Source organism: Tursiops truncatus, chromosome 9 (genome assembly GCF_011762595.2).
Source record: "Tursiops truncatus isolate mTurTru1 chromosome 9, mTurTru1.mat.Y, whole genome shotgun sequence".
NCBI classification, from domain to species: domain Eukaryota; kingdom Metazoa; phylum Chordata; class Mammalia; order Artiodactyla; family Delphinidae; genus Tursiops; species Tursiops truncatus.
In genome coordinates, this window is record NC_047042.1 from 33,156,887 (window position 1) to 33,179,034 (window position 22,148).

The window sequence follows — 22,148 nt, forward strand, 5'->3', positions numbered from 1 at the left end:
GGTGGCACGGTGGTTGAGAATCCACCTGCCAATGCAGGGGACACAGGTTCGAGCCCTGGTCGGGGAAGATCCCACATGCTGCGGAGCAACTAAGCCCGTGCCCCACGACTACTGAGCCTGCGCTCTAGATCCCGGGAGCCACAACTACTGAGCCCACGTGCCACAACTACTGAAGTCCGTGTGCCTAGAGCCCGTGCTCCGCAAGAGAAGCCACTGCAGTGAGAAGGCAGCGCACTGCAACGAAGAGCAGCCCCCGCTCGCCACAACTAGAGAAAAGCCCACACACAGCAACAAAGACCCAACACAGCCAAAAAATAAATAAATAAATAAATAAATTTGTTTTAAAAAAAGACAAGAGAGAATAGGTTCTTTTCAGTCAAGATCTCCAGGTGTCATTGGTGAATGACTTCATGGGAATAGAAGAATTCGATTTGCCTTGCTGTTGACCTTGCTTGCTGAAGTTTAAAATGTTTAAAGCCTTAATTTCTCATTTCCAAGTTTATCCTATCTGTTGTTAAAACTTAGAGGTTCTGAATGTGAGATTTAGTTTTTAAACAACTTGGAGCTCCTCAGAGAAAGGTGGCATGTACTGCTAGATATAAGGGGCTGGATGGGGGATCTCAGCTGTCCCAGAGCCTGGGGAATACTGAGGGCGCATAAGGCTTGGTACATGTATGCTCATTCATGCCTCCCATGAAGGCCACAGACCAAGGGCCACATGCGCTTTAATTTAATTAATTTAAGTAAAAACTGCAAGCCTTCAAATCAGGAAAGGAAATAAAGTACAAATAACTCTGATTTTTCTTTTCAGCTGGAAATTTTGTGATTTATATATACAGAATGAAAAAGAGGGGAAGGTGGTTAATTCACTGCAACTATACATCAATCTATGCCATTTGACCTTTAAATGTCAAATCATTTTGCTGAAGTAGGCAAAAAAATATCATTTGTTTTGCAGTGTCTGAATCAGCATGGCTGTTTTTACTCTACTGTAAAAACTAAGTTAGAAAAACATTGCCAATTTGACAATTAGGTTTGAAAAGGGAAGAAAAGATCGTGGCATCAAAATAAAGAATGGAATGCTGCCCCTACCCACTGTGGCCTACTTTCCACTCCGTATAAAAGAAAAGAATTTGAAACCACACCCTTTTAACTTTTGGTGTTTTGTGTCATTTTAATGTCTTCTAATTCTTATATTTTACTTTTTCTACAAGAAATACTCAAGCAAACTTATACTCCAGCTGTCTAAAACCTATTTGAGAATGAAAAGCCCAGGTTAGAAAGTTACCCTGGTTGGCTTCTCATCAATTGTTACTTTCATCCATTTAATGTAATAGTCTGGAGATATAAATAGGAAAAGGTTTTTCTCCTACTCGTTTCTGAGTCTTTCTAACCTCCAAGCATGGCAATCTGTACAGAAATGAAAGAATTCCTTCATCTTCCTTTTTGACAGTGAATGCCCTTTGTATTGTATTTTGGTTTAATTATGCTCCAAGGCTGCCCTGTAAACTTCTGACTATGTAATCACAACCTGTATCTGACATATCAGGCAGAAGAGGAGAAGTCTTCAAAACTTTCACATACGTTAAGTCATCTTTTTTTTCACATATGTTATGTCCAGTCTTTCACATATGTTAAAATGAATATGAGGCATTGAACTAGGTAATATTGATACAATTTTGTCTATCCTAAATATTTTCCAGTTCCTTTTATGTAGCATGGAGAGAAAGAGAAGTCAAAATATACAGAATGGCAGATTGACATGCCACACAAAAATGCAGACAAATTGATTATACTCTGTGTAAATTTTCTAGTGAACTTTTACTTTTGACCAGCTTTGAGAATTATACAAACCAGGCTTAAGTTGGTCATGTTTATCTTTTCTAATCATGAACAGAGAAAAAAATGCCTCTTTCTTTCTTGTCCCTCTTCTCTTGCTCGCTGAGAAATAAAACCAGCAGTTGCATATGTGACTAAATGGTGGGCAATCTTTCAAAATTAACCATTGCATTTTTCCTTTCAGTGGTGTCAGGTCAGCATGTAGGGAGTGGACAGCTCCTTCTGTTAATGATATGGCCAGTGACTGAGGGCTAACATGGGTTGCTTCCCCTGACGTTGTATTCTTAACACAGGCAATTTTCTTAGTTTCCTAAGTCTGAATGAATTGCTCTAGAGTCTCACCATAGTTCTTATAGTAACTTAAGCAATGCCTGTGTGCTAAATGCCTTCCACATACAGTTTCATTTAAACTTTACAACGGTGTGTCATAGTTACAGTTATTATTTCCATTTTAGAGCTAGGGAAAACTGAGGCTCAGAGTGGGTAGGTTAACATGGCCAAGTTTACATAGTTGGAAATGGATGGCACTGGGATTTGAATCCAAGTTGATCGCATTTCAGAGCCTGCTTTGTCAACACATAAATTAGACTACCCTGTACCACATAGAAGAATATTTCGGGATATGAACAGCCAAGTCATTTCTGGATGTTTTCTGAGATCCCCTTCTGAGGATTGGACCAACAGCAGACACCTCTGGAAGCCACCCTACGTTTCCTCCTTGGCTTACCTCCTTCCATTTGACCACCCATTCCTCTGAATACACAAAATCCCTCCTCCATGGCAGGACTGACATTGCTCCTCCCATAACTGTGACTCTCCAGACTTTTCATGCCAGTAGAGGTGTGAGATGGAGAAGGGTGCTCTCTGGAAACTGACATTCTATATGGCTGGCGTGTTGCATTTAGCTGGTAACTGGGTTTCTGAACCATCTTTTGAAAATCCCTCTAAACTATAGTCACTAAAGTTCTCAGGAGCTGAAGTTAAGTTGGCACAGTCTTCACAACTCTAATGATCTTCCTTGGTCATGCAGTAGAGGTCTAAAACGGAGTGTTGGGTGAGGGTCATGAAATATCAACATATCAACAAATGTAAAACATACCTGACAAGGAAAAACTGGAAGTAAACTTCAAACTCAAGGTTATAGAGATGCGGAAAGGGAGGCTCAGAGAAAAGAGTGAATTCTGTCTGGTCATTTGGATCATAGGAGGGAATGAGATTGGTCCTGGAAACTGTGGAATTGTCCTCTCTATGACATTGCCTGGCTCCATGGGTTCTGGCAAAGCACTGCCTAGTTTTGAGTGACATCTGATTTTCTGACCGATAAAGCCCAGAGTACGTCCAGGAAGCCTTTGGGCTGTCAGTAGGAGGGCTGCTTACTTCCGGAAGACATGGCTACTGTTTCATGATCCCCTCCCCTGCCTTTTTCCTGACTTGTTGCATAGAAGAAAGTAATGTCCATCATCCTTTGCTACTTTTCATATTTCTGTTTCCTCTTGGGGGATGTATAAAAGGACAAGTAATAACAGGAGAGATTGGAAAGCTAATGGTAGATACAGTTTTTTCATCTAAATCAGAGGCTGCAAAAGCTAGAGATTTCTCTTCATGTCAAGCAAAAGGCCATTAAAAGTCTGTTTGTTTCAATTCTCAGGAACTACATAAATAATTGTAAAGTTACCTAGGTAATCTCATAAAAAAAAACCAAATTAGCAGTTGGCTTCCTCATTGAAACTTATTATATAAGGTAGTTTTGATTGAATATTACCAACAAAAGAAAAAACTCAATACAAGTTTAGAGCCAAGAAGGAAGGAACACATTATAATCGTTTTACTATAAAGTTTGTTATTAGGACATGTTTCTCTTTATTTGACTATAAAAACATAAATTTTGAAGAATAAACATTTTCTGGTTATTCTCCATGTAACAGAATTTAATGTACACAATATTGCATGAATAGGGTCGCATGTCAAAGAAAAGCATCCCATTTTGCATAAGTAGCCAGTGAACTGATGTACAGTGTTATGAAATGGAGCAAATCACTTATCTCCAAGTATTTCAAATAAAAACAAATGAGATGGAACAATAAATTAGCTTGCTTTTCTTTAATAAGCAAGCACAAGACAACGATCCAACTTGGATATATAACCTAATGCCCCAAGCTGCAGCAAGAATTTCGCACAAAGCCTACTGACCTATCAAAAGTTACTATCCGTGTTTGCCAATTCTCTCTATAGAACAGATGGAAAACATAAAATGGTTTGCACTTCATTTCAAAATTACCATAATTTTCCTAATAAAAAGGTTATACTTATATTCAGCCAGATATGCTGTTTCCAAGCATGAAACCAAAGAAAATTTTCCTGATGCTCAGCAGTATCTTTCTTTTTCCTGATGCATCTTCAAGGCACAGAATATTAGGTCAGTGAAATCATGCTAGAAAGAAGGTCAACTTTAAGGAGAAGAGAAAAGAGCAAAAAAGGAAAGAAAGAAAAAGGCACACCTCTTGAGCACACCATCCACATTCCGGACCCAGCGCAAGGCACTTGGTGCAGGACACTGCATTCGAAGATGCACATCTATTGTCTTCTGTAATGGAGGATAAAATGAGGCATTACGGTTTACTCTGATATTGGGAAGTATGTGCAATTCTAGACCAAAATGTATTTTGAAAACTGACATAAGCTGACCCATAGTTTTAAGTATACGACATCAAAAATATATAATTTCTTTGGGAATTGTTAACCTGATCACTGCAATTAATATGTACCGTATTTTCTGGATAGCTATCATCTGGTTTTATAAAATTAGGGAAAAGAAGGTGATAAAAATATGACTTTAGGTTTTGGGGTTTCGTTTGAAACTCTGTTGCAATGGCAGAGGATCCTCCAAATATTTTAGTGTGCTAAAGTTTCACTGTAGTTCATATTATCTGAACCAATGAGGTGTTTTTGGATCTAGAATTTTTCTGTAAAAATAATCATATACAGACCTCAATCTCAACATGTAAATCCATATTGAGTCACAGTGAATGAAGTTTCTGAGAAACATTCTTGATGGACATACACAGTAGTTCGCTTGGTAATTCTGACTGCATTAATATTGATTATTTTGGCATGAAGGATATCAGAACCAGACAAAATGGCAATGATTCAGTATTTTAGAAGTAAAGTGGTTAAAATGAATGGGTTGTTTTAGTTAACCTAATTTAGTTTCTCTGACTGGACCACTTTAAGATTATGACCAATTCACTTTTCCATAGCTACCCACACTTGTCTGTTATGTGTTAATAACATAGTTGTGCCTGGATACTATTTACCTTTATCCTTCTAGCTACTACTTAGATCATTAAAAAGAGGCTCATATTACAGACTTAAACACAAAAAATATAATAAAGAGAGAGTCATAAATTATTTTATCATGAGGTTTTAGTGGAACAATCACATGCTTCCCATACTCCATCCTTTACAATGAAATGTCCCAAGGACATGGGAAATCACAGCATTCTACCCATCTCACACGCACACAGTAAATAACATAGACATCCTGGCTTTAAGTAGTTCACAGTCCAGGTGAGGTGAAAACTGTATAAGAAAACAATAAAATACAGGGTGATAAGCATAACAAAATATCACCAATGCACTATGGGAATATGGTGAGGATCTTCTCACTCTACTTAGAGGGAAGGGCAGGGGTCAGAGAAGAGGGCATGTTTACAGATGGCTCCCCAGAGGCAGTGATACCCAGTATGTCTCTTTGCCCTCTCATTTTGTTTCTTCTCATTTGTGTTCATCTCTTTTTAAAAAATGTAATAGGCATGAAAGAAGACTGTGTGTGTGCCCAATCACACATGTACATCAGAGTTTGAAAGGGGATAGAGTCTACAAAATCTCTAGCTATCCCCATCTAATTGGTTTCTCTTTTCCTTCTCTCTCAACTTGCCCCAACATTCTTGAAGACAGGCTTAAAACGGTTCTGACCTGGAGGTGGCATGGGATGGGTGTTGGCAGTGAAGAGAGAGAGAGGAATACAGAGAAGTAAACATAGCAGAGAGGTGCATTGGGCTATTGGGAAGTATGTGCAATTCTAGACCAAAATGTATTTTGAAAACTGAAATAACTGGGGTGGTAGTGAGCACTCTTCCCTGTATTTCCCCAGGTACCAATGAGTTAAGCTAAAAGCATTTTTCCTTAACATCTCATTGTTCTATTATCCATCTCTTCTGTCCCCTTCATCCTTTGTCCTTGGCTTTACATCAGCTTTTAAAATACACCATCCAAAACATCTTCCCTGATCTAGATGCACTGCACTGGGCTAGAATTTTCTTCACTGGCCTAGAATTCCAAGGACTAAAAAAACTAAGGTTTGGGCTCTCTTTACTACAGTGTGGTCACCAACTATGAAGACTCCATAACCTAAAAATCTTCCATCTGGCTTATCCTCCAAAACTGTAAAACCTGCTTATTCCTAAAGTATTCAGAAGAGGAGTGACCTTTTTAGTTTCGTTCTCAGAAAGCAAATCAGTTTAGGTCTAGAAGTCAAGCACATTTGCAGACCTAACTTGACCTTTACCAACTCTTAAGCTTGACCCAGCTGGAAAATGGAATTAAGTCTATTTCAGATCAAAGTTGAGCAAGCCTTTCACTGAATAGGTAGGACTTTTGCTGTGGCAAAAGACAGCAGTCTCCTAGAAGGGAAGCTGCATATTCTATGACTTTGGTCTTTGTTTCAAATGGTTGTCTGACTCTGTCTTAAGTTAACCTGGTTCAAGTTCAAGTCAGGCTCCTACGTCTATAGCACATGTAGTAAATAATGAATTTATAAGCAAAAATCTGTTCTCTCTGAATCTTTTTTTTAAATTAATTAATTAATTGATTTTCAGCTGTGTTGGGTCTTCGTTGCTGCGTGTGCGCTTTCTTTAGTTGCGTTGAGCGGGGGCTACTCTTCGTTGCAGTGCACGGGCTTCTCATTGCAGCTGTTTCTCTTGTTGTGGAGCACGGGCTCTAAGCACATGGGCTTCAGTAGTTGTGGCACGCGGGCTCAGTAGTTGTGTCACGTGGGCTCTAGAGCGCAGGCTCAGTAGTTGTGGTGCACGGGATTAGTTGCTCCGCGGCATGTGGGAACTTTCCTGACCAGGGCTTGAACCCGTGTCCCCTGCATTGGAAGGCGGATTCTTAACCACTGCGCCACCAGGGAAGCCCTGTTCTCTCTGAATTTTGCTTTCTGTTTTCTTTTAAAAGTTCTAGTGCCAACCTCTGTTCTCAAACTTCAGACACCTAAGGATGATGACCAAGGGACACAGAGACTTTGGTTCTGTTAATACTTCCCTGGTTCCAAGGCTGACATTTCTCAGTCTATTTAACTACAAGAAAAATGATCCTGTTTAGATGATATGTTTATTAATATTATTTTGAGGGTGTTTAATCTACAGAAGTGAAAGGAAGAAGAAAATGGACCAGGAAAAAAATAACCTAAAGACCGTAGAAATTTCAACGTTTAGCTTGGGAGCTTTCCATAAGTCACGTGATCAGATCAAGTGAAAGTTCTAGGAAACATTTCTAATGTTTTTATGGTCTAAAGTCTACACCACAAAATTTCAACAAAATTTAAAGGATGTCCATAGTTATCTGGAAGAATGAACCGAAAACTGATAAAGATTATCGTCCGTGGTATTTAGAATCAATCATTCTAGATCCTCCTGTTACTCCTAGACAGAATGATTTGTAAAAAACACAGAAATGCATTTTTTCCAGACAGCATCCTCTTCCTAATTGTATTTACTATACTAATTAAATTAAACTTGTATAATTATGTAAAATTGCTTCCTTTAAAAAAAAAACAAAATAAACACTGTTATAATGGATATGTATTCTACTTTGATAACAGTCAAAACCAGGCAAACTGAGTATATGTAGAATAAAGTTTGGAGTATAACTTCAGGGTTTCCTTGTTCTAGGTGTATATCATAGTCATGTAAATGTTACAGATATCTTCAAAATACATTACCTGATTACTGAAAGTTCTTGCATACACGACATTTAATGTGTTACCATTTGATATAAAAGTTAAAGAAATAGATTCGTGTTTTAATCACTTGTAATTATCTACTTATTCCAAGTTTTGACTGAGGAACTGTTTCGTAAAGGCCCCTACAAAAATATAGGGAGGGAGGAGGTGGTTTAGGTCTCCTTCTTTGAAAATCAGGCACAGGAAACAGAACCAAAGTCACAGTTAAATTTCAATAGCGATTAAGTAAAGGGGCAAGGGAGAAAAGGTGGAAGCATGGGAAGCTCTTTGGAAAAGATGGATCTGAGTAGGGAAACGTGGAAGAGCTTAGAAATGTATTACAAGGTTGGTTCAGTGGGTTGTGTAGGCTTCCTGGTAGAGGGGACTAGTGCCTGTGTTCTGGTGGATGAGGCTGGATCTTGTCTCTCTGGTGGGCAGGATCACATCCAGTGGTGTGTTTTGGGGTGTCTGTGGCCTTATTATGATTTTAGGCAGCCTCTCTGCTAATGGGTGGGGTTGTGTTCCTGTCTTGCTAGTTGTTTGGCATAGGGTTTCCAGCACTGTAGCTTGCTGGTCGTTGAGTGAAGCTGGGTCTTGGTGTTGAGATGGAGATGTCTGGGAGGTGTTTGCCGTTTGATATTATGTGGAGCTGGGAGGTCTCTTGTGGACCAGTGTCCTGAACTTGGCTTTCCCACCTCAGAGGCACAGCCCTCATGCCTGGCTGGAGCACCAAGAGCCTTTCATCCACATGGCTCAGAATAAAAGGGAGAAAAAATAGAGAGAAAGAGGATAAAATAAAATAAAGTTATTAAAATAAAAAATAATTAAGAAAAAAATTTTTTTAAAGTAACAAAAAACCGGACAGACAGAACCCTAGGACAAATGGTGAAAGCAAAGCTATACAGACAAAATCTCACACAGAAGCATACACATACACACTCACAAAAAGAGGGAAAGGGGAAAAAATAATATATCTTGTTCCCAAAGTCCACCTGCCCAGAGATAAACCCACGCACATATGGTCACCTTATCTTTGATAAAGGAGGCAAGAATATACAGTGGAGAAAAGACAGCCTCTTCAATAAGTGGTGCTGGGAAAACTGGACAGGTACATGTAAAAGTATGAAATTAGAACACTCCCTAACACCATACATAAAAATAAACTCAAAATGGATTAAAGACCTAAATGTAAGGCCAGACACTATCAAACTCTTAGAGGAAAACATAGACAGAAGACTCTAAATCACAGCAAGATCCTTTTTGACCCACCTCCTAGATAAATGGAAATAAAAACAAAAATAAACAAATGGGACCTAATGAAACTTAAAAGCTTTTGCACAGCAAAGGAAACCATAAACAAGACCAAAAGACAACACTCAGAATGGGAGAAAATATTTGCAAATGAAGCAACTGACAAAGGATTAATCTCCAAGATTTAAAAGCAGCTCATGCAGCTCAATAACAAAAAAACAAACAACCCAATCCAAAAATGGGCAGAAGACCTAAGTAGACATTTCTCCAAAGAAGATATACAGACTGCCAACAAACACATGAAAGAATGCTCAACATCATTAATCATTAGAGAAATGCAAATCAAAACTACAATGCGATATCATCTCACACCGGTCAGAATGGCCATCATCAAAAAATCTAGAAACAATAAATGCTGGAGAAAGTGTGGAGAAAAGGGAACACACTCTTGCACTGTTGGTGGGAATGTGAATTGATACAGCCACTATGGAGAACAGTATGGAGGTTCCTTAAAAAACTACAAATAGAACTACCATATGACCCAGCAATCCCACTACTGGGCATATACCCTGAGAAAACCATAATTCAAAAAGAGTCATGTACCAAAATGTTCATTGCTGCCCTATTTACAATAGCCAGGACATGGAAACTACCTAAGTGTCCATCATCAGATGAATGGATAAAGATGTGGCCCATATATACAATGGAATATTACTCAGCCATAAAAAGAAATGAAATTGAGATATTTGTAGTGAGGTAGATGGACCTAGGGTCTGTCATACAGAGTGAAGTAAGTCAGAAAGAGAAAAACAAATACCGTATGCTAACACATATATATGGAATGTAAGAAAAAAAAAAAAGGTCATGAAGAACCTAGGGGTAAGACGGGAGTAAAGACACAGACCTACTAGAGAATGGACTTGAGGATATGGGGAGGGGGAAGAGTAAGCTGTGACAAAGTGAGAGAGTGGCATGGACATATATACACTACCAAACGTCAAATAGATAGCTAGTGGGAAGCAGCCGCATAGCACAGGGAGATCAACTCGGTGCTTTGTGACCACCTAGAGGGGTGGGATAGGGAGAGTGAGAGGGAGGGAGATGCAAGAGGGAAGAGATATAGGAACATATGTATATGTATAACTGATTTACTTTGTTATAGAGCAGAAACTAACACACCATTGTAAAGCAATTATACTCCAATAAAAATGTTTAAAAAATTTTATCTAGGTAACAAGAACTAATAATAGTAACTAATATTATATTAAAAGAAAAGAAATGTATTACAAGGAAGTTAGTGCCTGAGGCAGTATCTCAAAACAGGGAGAGCAAAGAAATAATACAACTATTGGTATTTCTCTTTTTTCTTCTAGTTTTTTCCTTGGAGTTCACATAAATAATACAAAATTGAATTGTTCATTTATGTGTTCTTCATTTCCTCTTTTAATTAGTATTCAGAATACATGAAACATAATTTTACTTTTGAAATAGACAAAGAAGCAGATATAATTAAAATAATTATAATAATACTTATGTGGCAAAACTTCAACTACTAAAATAATTTTTATGCAACAAATGCATATTTCAAGTGTGCTCATATAGAATTAGTTGAAAAAATTCACTTTAATATTTGTAGTTTGTTACTAAACTTTAATTCAGAAAATACTATTCTCCAGCAGCAGCATCTAGCCTAGATTGGCAAATTTTTCTCCTCTACCTCTAACATACTGCTTAATTTCTTTTGAACTTGTAGCAAATAAGCATTCAGCCCATATAAATGAAAATGAGTACCTTTATGGGAAAAACCATTTTGTCTAAATAATTTTGCCTCTACTTGCACTTGAAGAAACATACACCTACATTTATGTTTAGTGAAAAACACCTTGGCTTTCTTTCTTTCTTGTCTCCCTGTTAGTATTTCCAGTGATTAGGTTTGATAGTCTAAAGATGTATTTGGAGAAAAGGTGGTGGTATGATAATGTTCAATTCTTATATAGTGGCTCAGGAAAAAGGGTGAGGGGATTCTAAGAAAAAATAATTGTCTTAGATCCTCAGAGGAAGAACCTGAGAGAGATTCTTGGCAAGTGATTTTTGAGAAGGGAAGTGAGATGAGAAGGTCAGGACAAGGTGCTCAGCAAAGATGTTGGTGCAGTCCAAGTCTGATCTCAGTCTGATCCAACCCAGAAGTCATACCCAATTGACACCATGGAGTTATCCCACCTTGAGGCAAGGGTGGTCTAACATTTATACCCTCATACCAGTCAGTCATTGGCTGCAGGCAGCCTGGAGGGCATAGGGTGGGGTCAGGGTAGGTTAAAGTCCCAGATATCTTTGAGCCACGTAGTTTGCTTTGGTGGAAGCCAATTCTGAGAAGGTGGCATTTGTGAGCCATTAACAGCCAGAATTCACAGTAGCTGGGAATGGTGTGCCAACCTATAAAAGGATTCCAGATGGGGTGCCAGCAACATCTACTAAAATGATGTACCCCAGAGAGTGATAAATAATTAGAGTAGCAGGCAGAGATTGCTATTTGCCTGCCTGTTCTTTACTAAGAGTATCTTAGTTTTGCTGAAGATGGCATTGAGAAGAACTGGAACATCACACTTTCCAGCCTCACTTACATGGTCATATGACTAGTTGTGATGACTAGGATGAGGAGGCAGAAATTGCTGAATGGGGCTTCTGTCAAAGTTCTTCAAAAAGAGGGCTGATTCAGCTGGAAGGCCCCTTTTGTCTTATGCTTGTCCTGCTTCTTCCTGCCTGGAACATGGATGTGATGTCTCAAACAGCAGCAGCAATCTTCATACTTGAGGTAACCTTTTTCATAGAAGCCAATAGTAAAGATGGCAAAAGTAAAGAAGCCCAGGCCGCTCATCACTGTGGAGTTCCTGCCCCCTTTCTGGGTTGTCTCTCAGAACTGTTTCTGACATTAACAGGAAAATTCACCCCAATCTTACTTAAGCCACTATTTTTAAAGGCCCTCTTACTAGCAGATGAACACAATGCCTCAGACAGTTTTTCATCTGAGATTCAAAATATAAATTAATGAGATGTTCATAGCAGCATTATTTACAGTTGCCAAGATATGGAAGGAACATAAGTGTCCGTCAATAGATGAATGGATATAGAAGATGTGGTATACACACACATACACACACACACACACACACACACACAATGGAATATTACTCATCCATGAAAAAGAATGAAATTTTGCCATTTGCAACAACATGGATGGACTTGGAGGGTATTATACTAAGTGAAATAAGTCAGAGAAAGACAAATACTGTATGATGTTACTTATATGTGGAATATATAAAATAAAACAAACTAGTGAATATAACAGAAAGGAAACAGACTCAGAGATATAGAGAACAAACTATTAGTTACCAGTGGGGAGAGAGAAGGGGAGAGGGGCAAGATATAGGTAGAGGATTAAGAGTTACAAACTATTATGTATTAAAAAAAAAGCTAGAAAGATATATTGTACAACACAGGGAATATACCAGTATTTTACAATAACTATAAAAGGAATATAACCTTTAAAAATTGTAAATCACTCTATTGTACACCAGTAACTTACAATATTGTATGTCAACTATATCTCAATGAAAAAATGAAAAAAAAATTAATAAGAGAAAGACTTGAGCAGAATTAATATAACTGCTTTTTTAGAAATGTTAAGTATAACATTACTTTATATGAAACAGATCATCCACCCTAAAGAGACTGTGTTTTTTCATGTTTTGCTATTCTTTGGAAAAGTAAGACTACTAGACTGTCAGTTCCTAGAAAACAAGTGCTTACATGTATTTTCTTTCTTTTCTCAGTGTCTGAGCCTAGCACCTGGTACACACTCAATTAATGTGGGATGATTAATTGATATTCTAAGTTGAGTTTGATTTGTCAATTTAATTTCTCAGGTCTTTCTAGCTCCTGAATATGCATTTTAAAATAATCTTTCTTACCGAAACCTATTTATTGCAGAAGGCAATATAACTATGTTTACTTAATGTTTCACATCTGGATGACCTCATCTTGATGTTTCCAAATGTGAAAAAAACCAAATATACCTATGGTGACAAATTTCTTTTTTTTTTAACATCTTTATTGGAGTATAATTGCTTGGTGTGTTAGTTTCTGCTTTATAACAAAGTGAATCAGTTATACATATACATATGTTCCCATATCTCTTCCCTCTTGCGTCTCCCTCCCTCCCACCCTCCCTATCCCACCCCTCTAGGTGGTCACAAAGCACCGAGCTGATCTCCCTGTGCTATGCGGCTGCTTCCCACTAGCTATCTATTTTACGTTTGGTAGTGTATATATGTCCATGCCACTCTCTAGTGACAAGTTTCTTTTCCTTACATTTGGTCTTCTGATATTGTACAGTGCCGCTGATTTATTTTAAAGCAAGGCTAGTTTCTTTCTAAAGAACTCTGAATATGTGATAGAATGATACTGAATTGAAATAGCACTTTTGAATGCTATTTCATTTTATATTTATCAGATGCAAAACTACCAAATTCACTTTTTTTTTCTTATTGTTGAGATCTAAATCAGATTCCATTTCAGCAAATGTTTTATGCCCCTATGAGGTTGAGTACCTTCTTACTGAGAGGAACTTCCTTATAATGCCAATGTTAGGAAATAGCATTAGTATCTTTTCTTCTTATTAACCAGGTGTATTAGACTTTTATTACATGTAATCCTCGTTTCAGGGACAAATTTCAACCTCCCTTGTTATATAGCAGAAAATCATGTGAGTACAATAGGGTTTTATGCTAGCATAAAGATTTTTGGAGCACAAACGGGGAAAATAAAGCCACTTTCAACACTGGGCAGGTTAAGAAATGTCAGGGCAATGCTTCACATTCCATTAGTCTGCCCTGCCCTGTTTGGGGCAATCCCAACATGAGTCAGTATTTAAAGTACGCTGGGATGGCATAAATCAAAACTCTAGTTCATGATGGAATTTACAAGAAGAACCATTGTGAAGCCACTGATGACACTCATTTGTGTTGAAATGGGCCACATCAAGAAGGCTAGTCTGGAGGGGTCATATCAGAAACTTTTATTGTGACTCATTTACACACATTTTAACCAACTTTGCTTTGAAAAAGTTCTGATTGCAGGCCGTCTTCGGTGATTGTGTAATTTATGCTCTATACCGGAACAATTTTAACTTGAAAGGGGGAACTATTAATTACACTGGTGAAACAAGTGTAAACTGAAACTCCTCAGGCAAGCTGAGGCCTCAGGTTACCCTAAATGCACAGTAGTTTGGTGTGTAGAACAAGAAATAAAAACAATACACAAGGCAATCCGTGCTCAGGTGATAGAAAATGTACAAGGAGAAATAAAATACCATGAGTTATTATTATTATTTTTTTTTATAGTGTGATCTATAAGCTTCATGTATTTGCATATCCAGTTCTCTCTTCAGGTTGAGAAGTTCTCAGCTATTATTTCTTTTTTAAAAAAATTTATTTTATTTATTTTTGGCTGCATTGGGTCTTCTTTACTGCACGCAGGCTCTCTCCAGTTGTGGCGAGTGGGCTTCCTCGTGGCGCACAGGCTTCTCACTGCGGTGGCTTCTCTTGTTGCAGAGAAGGGGCTCTAGGCGCTCAGACTTCAGTAGTTGTGGCACTCGGGCTCAGCAGTTGTGGCACGTGGGCTCAGTAGTTGTGGCTCCTGGGCTCTAGAGCGCAGGCTCAGTAGTTGTGGCGCACGCGCTTAGTTGCTCCGCGGCATGTGGGATCTTCCCAGACCAGGGCTCGAACCTGTGTCCCCTGCATTAGCAGGTGGATTCTTAACCACTGCGCCACCAGGGAAGCTCCCATGAGTTATTATTGATGAGGGAATCTCTTCACATTAAGGACAAACCGTCAGGTTTGAAAGATAGGTAAAATGCAGAAATCTGGCTGAAATTTGTTTGATTGTTTTTTAGGTTATATCTTCTTTGAAATGGGAAGGAGACAAAAGAGTATAAAGAGTACTTGTCATTTGCATTTGAAAATGACTTTGCAGTTCATATTATTTCCTAACAGTGAATTTTCTTTTGGTGGGCCAAGCAGGTATTCAACAAGATAGTTCAACAAGAAGAGGCTCGAATCAAGTTTTGCATTTACTCCTTTGCCTGTGCATATCAGTTTGTCTTCTGACATTCACTCACCTGGTGGGAATTTGTGACAAAGCGAGGGAAACTCAGGAAGAAAGGTGAGGGGCAAAAACACAGCATCTCTCAATATTGCTTTCCTACTTCAGACTTGGAACTTGAAAAAGGATCAAAATCTCAAGATTCAAGGAGGGCTCCAGAGGCCCCTCTGAGGCAAATTCTGGTTAAAGCTGCATTTGTCTAACTTGGAAAAGCAATATTAGTCATGTGCTTTGTGTCTTGTTTTAACTGGAACTTTTCCATACATTCCAACTGTCCTGTTTATGAGGCACACTCCCTTTTTATAAAAGCCAAAATATTCACCGGTTTCCCACTCTGTTCCTCTAAATAATGTTTTTTAATCTAACACACTAGAGTTCTAGGGGCTCTTCCTATTTTCCTCTCCAACTCTTGGCATGTATGAATTTCCTTTCTCCCCCCTAAAAAAAAAATCATAGTGCTATTCATGTCAAAACCCAAATGCCCCAGGATAGTAGGAATACATTTTTTTCATTGTATCTTTTAATCTTGAAGTCACGTTGCAGGTGTGCACTTGATTAGAGCAGCAGGGAAACACCCTATATTGTAAAGAATTTTATTCTAAGTAAAAAAATAAATTAAAACTCAAAGTGAATTTTAGTTAATTTAGCATTTGGTTTTCCTGTAATTACACTTCAAAGACCAAAAAGGTATCTATAGTTGACTCTGCCACTTGAAAATCAAACCTATATATATGATAGGATAAAATTAGGGAAAAAACCCCAAATATTTATTAAGTGATTACTCTCATTTGGGCCCTGTCCCAAGCACTTTATATGTATTACCTCACTGAAAATTTATAAAAGTCCTATGAGGAAAGCACTACTAAGCCCATTTTAAAGATGAGGAACTAACTAAAACTCAGGCAAAGTCTCATCTCAAAGTCAGAGAGCTAGTAAGCACAGAGACCAAGTGTGAACCCAATTCTGACTACAAAGCCTCTTCTCTTAAACATTGTCCTGTATAGAACAGAGAAAAACATAAAGAAAGACAATTATACCGAAGTATGATTTAAAACCTAAAACCCTTGTTAATTAGTACTATTATTAATTCTTAAGTGATGACTCAATAATAATTTCCATGTAGCTGAAGACAATTCTTTCATACTAGTAGTATGTCATTACTTTCCTATCATCAGTCCCACTCTAGAGATGAGGATGTTAGATTCTCCCCAGTAGGATTATTTTCTGTCCTCAGTGCCAAAGACTTCCCTAAGTACTTCAGTGCCCTTTTCAAAATTCACTTTATTTCTAAGCACAAGGAAACTTTGAGTTTTAACACCAAAGCCCCAGCTTGAATGTCTTACCAAGTGCCTGAATCAGATTGGTTGGCACTTTTTCAGCAAGGGAGAGAGCTTCTCCTTTTACTACTGTGTTTCCCCAATATCTTGCCAGGGGACAGTTCTGGGCTGCATGCTAATTAGGCAGAAGCACTTGAAATGGTGTTTGCAGTTGCAGTTTCCATTTGTGAATTTCCAGTTCTGCCCTGGAAGCCAAATCTGGAACAGGGAAGCAAGCAACTTGTTCTTGTCCTAACTGCCTATTCTCAGACCTTGGCTTCATAATTTAACTTTGCTGAGGTTTTGCTTCCTTGCTGATGAGGTAGGGAAAATGCTCCTGCTCTTTATATGCTGTATTCATCTACTGTGTTGTGAAAACACTTTAAAAAGTAGAGTATGAGTTAAAATGACGATTGGTGGAAAACTTTTGCTTTATAGCATGTACAGTCCTGTTAGTTTATGCGGACATTTTAAGATGTAATTTATAATATGAAAGATGTGTTTTTAAAGGTCATCCACAACCCTATATGTTATATATATCAGTTACTCATCAGTTGTCTGTAATGCGGAATCATTCATTGTTTTATGTTTTAACCTTGTCAGCAAAGAAGTACAAACAAACTTTTGCTGGGATGAAAGTGTTCTGTATGTTGTTTGTAGTGTTAGTTTCGCAGGTCTATACATCTGTCAAAAACTGTTCATTTGACGCTTTAAATGATGTAAATTTTATCAGTAAGGTTGATTTATTGATATAATATTTATCAATAAAGTTTATTTAAGATTAGCATTGTAAATTAACTTTGATAGAATATTATTCGTTAGATAAATGACAATCAGAGCACAGTGGGGAAATATATTCCTTTCTTGAGAATATATATAAAAATATTAAATTACTTTATGTGGTTTTTAAAAAGTATGCCAATGACACATTATATAAATCTTTTGACTTATAGATCAATTTGTGGTTAACTAAAGTCATTTATCCCTATACTATATTTACCTGGTTTATATAACCTATTCAGATCGAGGGGTAAATTATTGTAATGCTCCTTCAAACAGATTGAGCTCAGCTGTGAGATGATAAAAATTTTTTTCAGGTTAAAAAATTATTTTTTATATTCTACTTGGAATTCCTTGCAAGGCTTCAGCAGCATGAAAAATTGAAAGGAGTGTGTACTAATACCAAGTGTAAGATTAAGTATCTTAGTAATTAGTATTAATATTAGCACTAATACTAATATAGTTTGAAGTACACATTAATAATATATTTTATAGTCCATTCTCTATAATAAAATCACTTCAATCTTCAAGCCAAAGATGATTCTAAATACTTCAGTGTCTCTTATAAAATTCATTTTACTTTTGGACTCAGGAAAAGGAAATTCTGAATTATAATTTTAAAATTTTCACCTTACTCTACCTTATAGGAATGAAATTTAATATTCTATAACATTTAAATTACCTAAACTATTTCAACTAATTGCCCAGTTTACTTCCATTGGCTGGAATTTGACTAGGTACTTCTTGCTACATACATATATCAATGATCAGTACTTTACCTCATAATCTTCAAGGTGTACTTTCCAAGGACAAGGATATTCTCTTATAAAACCACCAAGAGTTGGTGAATTTAGGACATTTTATATTGATACTATAACACAAACTAATCTATAGTCCATATTGTCCTATGAAATTCTTGTTCCATAGTCTCCATATTTCCCCAAATGGTCCAGCTGTTGCTTCCACTTCATCAAAACTCAGCTTTATTAGAGTTTATCATTCTTTGGGTAAATCTTCAACCAATGCTTTAATCTTCTTGCTCTCACTAGCTGTTTGTAGGCTTCTCCCCCCATTCCCCCAGTCTCTGCCTCCCAAAACGTGTCAACTTCTATTCTTTCAAAGTTCACAGCTCGTATCTAATATGCTCCTCCCAATCTTTGTTATCATCACCAGACATTTTTCTACATTTTACAAAGTATTATCTTGCTCATGATTTTCAGCTTACCCAATTACATAAAATCACCCAAATCACCCCACATCTCACTACCTCCACCTTAGACAGAGTTGTTGGGAATCCCTCGGGCCTGCAGCAGGGAATTCTCATGAGCTATTGGGGCCAATGGATCATGAAACCATGAGAGAGTTATTAGACCCAAAGACCAAAAGTAGGATAAAGGACAAATTCAGGAGGAGCCAGAGGATGGGACAGAAGGCAGGCTCCTGAGCCAAGAATTCTAAACATGAAGTTGAAAATAAACAGAAGTAGTGTTTATGCATCCCAAGCAACAGCTTATACCTTAGCATCTGAAGCTGCCTTTGTGGGGCACTGTTTCTTCCAAATTTCTTTCTCATTTCACCTAACCCCTAGGCCTTGTTGATTCATCTCTTGTTGACTTTCCATCATAGTTTCTCACATTCACTATTCTAATTCTTTCTCTTCAAATCCGCAAACGCTTCTGCCAAGTCCTCATACTTAAGATATGACCCAACCTTACCTTTATATTACCTAGAATATCTAAATTACTTTTTTTTTAAGTCAAATTTGTCTTTGTTCTCTTTTCAGAGGAAGAAGAGTTTCGTACTTGCCAAGATCATTTCCTCTATCTGTCTAGTGAATTCCTCACTCAAAGGCAAACGATAATTTCCTAATTATATCTAGCAGCTAGTATTTAGTAATGTTTAAATGTGCTCTGCCTTTTAACAGTGAGTGGACACTATCACTTCTCCCATTCCCACAACTAATTCTCTTTTTATGTCTGGCTGTTTTTACATCTCTCTAAACTCTATACCTTGATGGCTTCATGAACTAACATGACTTTAAGTCTCATCTGCTTGCACATGACCATCAACTTAGTATCTGCAGTTCCAAATTCTCACTCAAGTTTCTGTCTTGAATTTTCAACAGTCTTCTGGACATTCCACGTAGGTTCCTACTGGAACTTCAAAAGCTGCAAGTCTCAAATAAAAATCATCTTCCCATCTATCAGTAGCTCTTCCTGACTTGACTGACCTATTTCTGTTAATTACAGTATTTTCCTAGTTATTCTGCTTTAAATCTTTATGGTCAACATTGACTCCTCCCTCTGCCATAATCCCAGCAACGTGTTAGTCACCAATACTTCTTGCTTTTACCTCAGTATCTTTAGCATTCATCTTTCCCTTATTGGACTTCAACCTAGTTTAGACTCTCATTTATCATTTGCTTTACTGTTAACAATTTTCTCAGTCTTTTACCTTGGGCATCTACCACTGAAATACTTTATACAGATGTTCCTCAGTTTCTCCAGGGGGTTGGTTCCAGGACCTTCCGCCCCATACCAAAATCCACGGATGCTCAAGTCCCTTATGTAATATAAAATGGCATAGTATTTGCATATAAGCTATGCGCATCCTCTCATATACTTTAAATCTTCATGTTAATGCTATGTAAATATTTGTAAATACAGTGTAAATATTATGGAAATAGTTGCCAGCATGTGGCAAATTCAAGTTTTGTTTTTGGAACTTTCTGGAATTTTTTTTCTGAATGTTTTCAATCTGTGGTTGGTTGAATCCAGGGATGTGACACCCCTGGATATGGAGGGTTGACTGTATACATTATTGCCTACCCTACTGAACAATCAGATAAAAAGCCTTCAATGATTTCCCACCAGCTGAGTAGTCAAGTTCAAACAAATTCACCTATATCTAACTCAATGGCTCTCACTTTCACTTCTCCCCTGATGCCCTAGTCATGGCCAGTATGTATGCCTCCTCTCTCTGCCTGAAGAGTCATCCTGGGCATTTCCCTCTATTACAGTCCTTCCAGTTCTTCAGCATCCAGTTAAGACACTTATCTTACTTTTACATCTCTGCCATCAGTTCCTTCCTGTTCCTTTCAGGTGTGGCTTATCTTGCTACTTTTGAGTCCTTACAGAATTTGCATTGTGATTCTTACATTCTTCATTAAATTATAGTTATTTGTATGTATTTTATTTAGTTATTTGTGTTTTATTTGTTTATTCAGTTAGTTGCAGATTGTGCAAGTGTGGGTATAATTTACATATTACGTTTGTAAATATACTTAGCAAGAAGCAAATTCCCCCAGGGAGGAGATGATGTTAGATAGTTTGGAAAGTTCAATAAACCCTATCACTTCCAAAGCGTTGTCTCGGATAATCAGCTCCAGCTCATTGTCTGAGGAGGTAGCCCAAGGCATTCAAAAAAAATGTCCATCTCTCGCTCAGTAGGAGATTGAGTAGCGTGAGCATCCTCACACCAGAACAAAGTCAGGCTTCCTCAGACCGTTTCTCTTCCTTCCATAGAATCAAGAACAAGCCCCAGAACATCCACCTTCCTCTTGCCACTCACAGCTTTATCACATCTACCTTGAGTTCACAAAGACTAATCTGACTTATCCGTGTTCACCTCAGTCGCTTCAAGGAGTCTAAGACTTGCAAATGCCCCTCTAATCCCTATTAGGCTGTACACAATCTCTCTTCTCCCCTCATCTGCGCTCTTTTACAACTCCAGAAACCCTCTTCTTGTGCTCTCCAAAATTGTTAGCCCATTTCCAGAAGAATTCCCTGTATATCGGTCTCTTCTATGAATTTTCCCACTCCTTGCTCTAATGAAAACTGAATCACCCCTGAGGTTCGCTTCCTTTGCTGACCTCATGAGTAATGGCTGTTTCTCCCATGACCCTCATGACACTGGGCCTAGAGGCAGATAGTGGCCCTCCTTAGTTCTTATTGCCACTTCCAGGGCACTCTCACTTCTCCCAGTTTTGACACTCTTAACTCAGATTACATCACTCAAAACCCTGAATTACTACGGGCATTTACTGACGCCAGGGTGATACCTTCTCATTTCTAGAGAATTTTGACTTATTGCTTATCACACTCTCCAATACTACTACTATTTCAGTTCATGGCAATTTCAGTATATATGCAGAACATCTTTGCAATACCTAGATGCCCCACTTCCTCATTCTCTTCTCCAGTTATTTTGTCCTCCACTCTGATTTAGCTACTTGCTTAAGCCACGGTCATAGCTTTAGACCTTGTAATTACCAGTAATTGCAACCCCTCTACAATCCCAATATTTCCCATATTACCCTCTCTGACCACTACCTCCTGTCTTTCAATCTCACTCACTTCCAGGATCCTGACACCAACAATCTGCCACCTCCACTCCTTCCATCTTCCCATCTATGTCACATCTCTTACATCCCTTGATAGCCTCTCTTTTTTTTCTGATCCCCTCCACCAAGTATCCACAAGGCTAACTCTCACTGCCCTTAAGACTTGGCTCAGACATCCCCTTTCTTAATGATGTCTAGCCTGTCTAATCCATTTAAAATGGCAACTCCCACCTATCCCCCTAATCCTGGTCTACTATTTTCCATAGCACTTAGCACTTTCTAACATACTATGTAATTATGTATAACCATGTTTACTTTTTATTTTGTTTCCTCTTCCCCCAAAATATAAGACTCATGAGGACAAGGATTTTTGTCCTTTTGTTTCCTAATGTTTCTTATACATCTTGAACTATGCTTTCCACACAGTCATTGTTGAAAAATTATTTGTTAAATGATTAGC

The 22,148-nt window shown here is 37.9% G+C and overlaps 1 protein-coding gene across 2 annotated transcripts in view; it reads right to left on the minus strand.

Moving 5' to 3' along the window:
* Positions 1-22,148, minus strand: part of ITGB8 (integrin subunit beta 8) — a 95,725-nt gene that overhangs the window by 55,191 nt on the left and 18,386 nt on the right. Inside the window, exon 2 of one of the 2 annotated variants that reach the window (XM_019928395.3) lies at positions 4,338-4,423. The exons of the other annotated variant lie outside the window; for it this stretch is intronic. Within the exon in view, the coding sequence (XP_019783954.2) occupies positions 4,338-4,423 (86 nt within the window). The remainder of the gene's footprint in view (positions 1-4,337; positions 4,424-22,148) is intronic. 2 annotated transcript variants of the gene reach the window in all.